The sequence below is a fragment of the Suricata suricatta genome, chromosome 15 (genome assembly GCF_006229205.1).
Source record: "Suricata suricatta isolate VVHF042 chromosome 15, meerkat_22Aug2017_6uvM2_HiC, whole genome shotgun sequence".
NCBI lineage: Eukaryota > Metazoa > Chordata > Mammalia > Carnivora > Herpestidae > Suricata > Suricata suricatta.
The window spans coordinates 77,706,501-77,710,774 of NC_043714.1; the positions used below are offsets into that span (position 1 = coordinate 77,706,501).

Sequence of the window (4,274 nt, forward strand, 5' to 3'; positions counted from 1 at the left end):
GTGTGTGTGTGTGTGTGTGTGTGAGCACAGCCTCGTGGAAATGGCCGATTCCAGGCCCGGGACAGGAAATCCCTGGACACCTGGTCACGCAGGAGTGCAAGGAAGCTATCGAATGACAGGCATCACAGCAGACAGGAGCCACATGTCCAACGAGGGGACAGCACGAGCACAAAACTATGGGTTCAAAGCCATCAAGGACACACAGGCCTGTGGATTCACCGCGTCGCTAAAAACAAAGACAGCTCAGTGGTGGTCCTTGAAGTTCCGGGCGCCCCTCACTCAGAGACTGAGGGAGGAAGGAAAGGGAATAGTGGCCGGAGACTGAATGCGGCCCCCTGGGAAGGCCAGGAGGAGACACACTGGCCAGTGTGAGCCAGAGGACAGGAGGACAGGCCCTCCGTCAAGAAGGGAAGCGCCGTGGGTGCAGACGGCCGGACGCGGGAGTGGACGGGACAGTGGGCGCGAGCTAGGCCATCTCTGAGGCCCGATCCTCCCTGGAGCCCTAAGGGCAGCTGTTCCGCCAGCGAGGACTTGGAGGCCAGGAAGCCGGCTCCTGCCCAAGGCCCCACCGTGATAAGGGCTGCGCCCCAGGCCCCGGCGCCTCCAGCACTCCACCAAGCTGCCCAGGCGCTCAGCGCTGAGCTTGGCTTTCGGGGCCCGACAGGGCTCAGGGGACACCCGGCGAGCATGGACGCCCACGGGGTCACACAGGCCCGCACACATGCGCCAGGCACGTGTCTGGGGGGCAGTGAGGACAGCGTCCCGAGTGCCCTGCCGCATGCCCGGGGTCATGCAGAAACCGCAGCCGCCTCTCACCGCTGGCACCGAGGCCCGGCCACCGGAGCAGCGGGGCCCTGACTAGGAAAGCGGGGCCCACGGCCGCGGCTCAGGGCTCGGGGCTCCCGCGCGGCCCGGAGTACGAAGGGCAGAGCGGTCCATACGTTTGCTCGGAAACACGCATTCTTGCTGCAGAAGAACTCTGAAACCAAAGCTAATTCTCCGGTCCCAATCAACCTCTGTTACAGAACGCGTGGCACGTTCATTTGGAAAAGAAAACACAAGGGTGGCCCCACGTCCTCAGACCTGTGGGAAAGCGACAGGTGCACAGTCCCCACTCCGGAGATGACACATCCACTCACTTGAAAACCAATCCAGGGGACAGCAGAGCTCTGTCTTTAAAAAATTACGTTACTGCAAGATGAAGACGTAGAAAGACCTACTGACAGTTCTTCGACATGAGAAAGATTTTCCTAAGCAAAACCCCAAATCCAAGACACAAAGGAAAAGACCAGGAAACTCAATTCATAAAGAACAGATTTCTAAAAGCGCGAGGAAACCATTCTTAAAAAGCAAAAGCAGTAGAAACAACTGCATTCCTCATAATGAGACAGCGAGACCCAGATCGTGAAAGAACAGAGGTCCTTGCAGTGAGGACAGCCGGGTCCGTGCCCTCCAGGCCTCCTTCCTGCACACATGCCCCCGCAGCACAGAGACGGGCTCCGAGCCTACTGGCTGGGCGCTGGAGGCACAGAGGCGGCGACCTGCAGAGGGACCACCGGGCACCGCCACGTGGCAGGGCGGCCAGCAGAACCATGTGCCCAGACGGCAAGTGTGGACCCGCCCCCTTGTAACTCAGGACACGCCAGCCCCCTGCGCCCCGCTCTTGCCTCTTTGTCTAAAAAACTTGTAAATCAGCAAACATGTTGACTAAAACCTTTCTGAACACACATGAGATAAACAAAAGGCAAAGTCTTCTCTGCAACTCGGTCTAGACCTCAAGTCCTAAGAGAAATACCTCCCAGAAACCACAGGGCTCCCGTGAAGACAGAGGAAAAGTGGGTGGGGCGCTCGGCCGGCCTGGAGCAGGGGGCGTGAGTGCAGCTTCCTTTCCTCTTGGTGGGATGGACGCCCCCCCCCCCCCCCCCCCGGCAGCGCGGGGGCGGGGCGGCAGGGGGCCACCTCCCGAAGTGCCCACGGTCGGCCAAGCAGGCGGCCGCTGAGGTGAAGGGCCCTCAGAGGCCTGTTCGATGTGCAGGCACAGCCGTGTCACTTTTGGCCCGGGAGCCCCGAGGACAGCAGTGGAGAAAGCAGCAGAATATGAGACAGGGGACCCTCCAGAGTAGAGGGGACGCCGGGCTCAGAGCCCAAACTCATTCAGGCTGAGGGCCCCCCCACCCCGCGGCTTCTGCCCTGAGGCTGTCATGGGAAGCAAGGGGCACTGAGGGGCCGCCTGGAGGGGACAGCGCCTAGGCAGCCTAGGGGTCCCCCCATGTGTCTGCAGCTGGAGTCCGAGGGGCGCCAACCTCGCTGCGTGTGTGGCGCTGCCCTGCAGGTGCCACCCGCCTGGAGGCACGTGGCTTCTAGGGGCCCGATCTGCTCACGCGGCCTGTCCCACCCGGCCCACAGCCCCCTCCCACGTGGACTCGGAGGCCGGGCGCCTCCCCAGGCCCGGAGACAGAAAGAGTGGCTGTCCCGGCCCCCATGGGGTCCCTCCTCCCAGGTCCAGGCTGTCCCCGTGGCGAGGCAGTGGTGCCCGTGGCAGGGCAGTGACGGGGGCACTGACCTCAGTGGGGGCGGCGTCGGTGTCGAAGCCGTCACAGACCAGCACGGTGAGGGTGTCGCCCACGCCACGCAGCAGCCGCACGGCCTCGCCGTGCGTCAGGCCGAGCAGACTCTGCTGGTCCACCTCCAGCAGCCGCAGCCCTGCCCGCAGCCGGCCGTCCCGCCCGGCTGCCCCCGTGGGGCTCACCTGCAGAGACCCGGGCCTCAGTCCAGATGGCTCCCCTCCCCCGCGAAGCGCGGAGGGGCAGGGCCGGCCGGGGAGGGATCCTCACCTTGGAAATGAAGATGCCCTCGTCCGTGGGGTCACAGGGGTTCCCCGCATGGCCCTTGGCACCCCCTCGGATGCTGATGCCCAGCTTCTCACCGGGGGCTTTCTGGATACAGAGCTCCCGCATGCCTGGGGGCGGCGGGTCCCTCCTCACGAGCAGCAGCAGCTCCAGGCAGGGCCGGAGCAGGGCACTGACCGCCTCCTGGTGCGTGGCCTCCCGAATGTCCTCCCCGTTCACGGCCAGGATGCGGTCCCCAACCCGGAGGCCGCTGCGTGCAGCCAGGCCCCGTGGGAGCACCTGTTGGGGTGCGGGGGGTGAGGTTCGGGGGGCTGGAGGCCTTGCTGCCCCCCACCCCGCCCTGGGCCCTCCTACCCCAGAGACACACGGGGCCTCCTCTACCTTGGAGATGAACACGCCAGGTTCCTGGATGCCAAACGGGTGGCTGGAGTGATCGGAGCCCCCGACGATGCTGAGCCCCAGGGGGCCTCCGGCTCTCGGCAGGCAGATCTCCTGGGGACACCAAGGGGCACGAGGGGCTGGTTGGAACGAGCCTGCTGGAGCAGTAAAGGAGTGCTTCTCCTGCCCACGGTGGCTGCAGACAGGTCGGCAGGGATGCTGGGCAGCGCTCCTGCCGCGTCAGGACTCCCGAGAAGACCAGGTATGAGAGGGAGCAAAGACACAAAGGCCCCGTGGCCTGGCGCCAGGACAGAGAGAGCACTGCTCCCATCCGGAGGAACCCTCTGGACGGACGTGGAAGGAAGTGAGGGGCAGGCGGGAAGAGGGCTGTGGTCTCACCTCCACTGGGTACGGCCCCTCCAAGGCGGCAGCCGGCAGGCTGGGGGCCAGCCTCAGCGGCCCAGACTCCCCAAGAGCGGCAGCGGCCACAGCGGTGCTGGCCGTGCTGGGAGGTGTAGGGGGGTGTGGCGGAGGGCTGGGGGGAAGGGGGCCCCCGGCCTCACGCTCCAGCAGCAGGGCGATGGTGGAGGACGCAGCGGTCAGCAGAGAGACGGCGTGGTCGTGCCTGGCCTCGGTCATGTCCACCCCGTTGATCTGCGAGAGCAAGGCCAGTCAGGGAGCCCTGGGAGGGGGGCGGAGTGGACGGGGGGCAGGCGGGGCCCGTGACCCCCACTCACCGAGAGGACGCGGTCGCCGACCTGCAGAGTGCCCGCCCGGTGGGCAGCGCCCCCCTCTGCGATGCGGGAGATGAAGATGCCCTGCTGGGGAAAGGAGAGGCGAGGAGCGGTGAGGCAGGACCTAGTCTTCCCCCATCCGGGCCCCCGCCCCCCGCCCGGACCCCGCCTCACCCCGTCCCCGGCCCGGTACGGCGTGGAGCCCTTCCCGCCGGCGATGCTGAAGCCCAGGCCCTTCTCGCTGCGCACGAGGCAGGCCACGTGGCGCTGGCGCGGGGGCCCGGAGGGGTCTGGCGGGGGCAGGCGTGGGGCG

General features: G+C 66.2%; 1 protein-coding gene across 1 annotated transcript in view; it reads right to left on the bottom strand.

The window, feature by feature from the left end:
* The window catches only part of SCRIB (scribble planar cell polarity protein), a gene marked incomplete at its 5' end in the record, with an annotated part of 15,873 nt that overhangs the window by 7,063 nt on the left and 4,536 nt on the right, over positions 1-4,274 (bottom strand). The window contains 6 exons of the mRNA XM_029923346.1: positions 2,564-2,749; positions 2,835-3,128; positions 3,231-3,341; positions 3,627-3,881; positions 3,965-4,045; positions 4,136-4,274. The exon at positions 4,136-4,274 is cut by the window's right edge and continues 149 nt beyond it. Coding sequence (XP_029779206.1) covers positions 2,564-2,749; positions 2,835-3,128; positions 3,231-3,341; positions 3,627-3,881; positions 3,965-4,045; positions 4,136-4,274 — 1,066 coding nt within the window. The remainder of the gene's footprint in view (positions 1-2,563; positions 2,750-2,834; positions 3,129-3,230; positions 3,342-3,626; positions 3,882-3,964; positions 4,046-4,135) is intronic.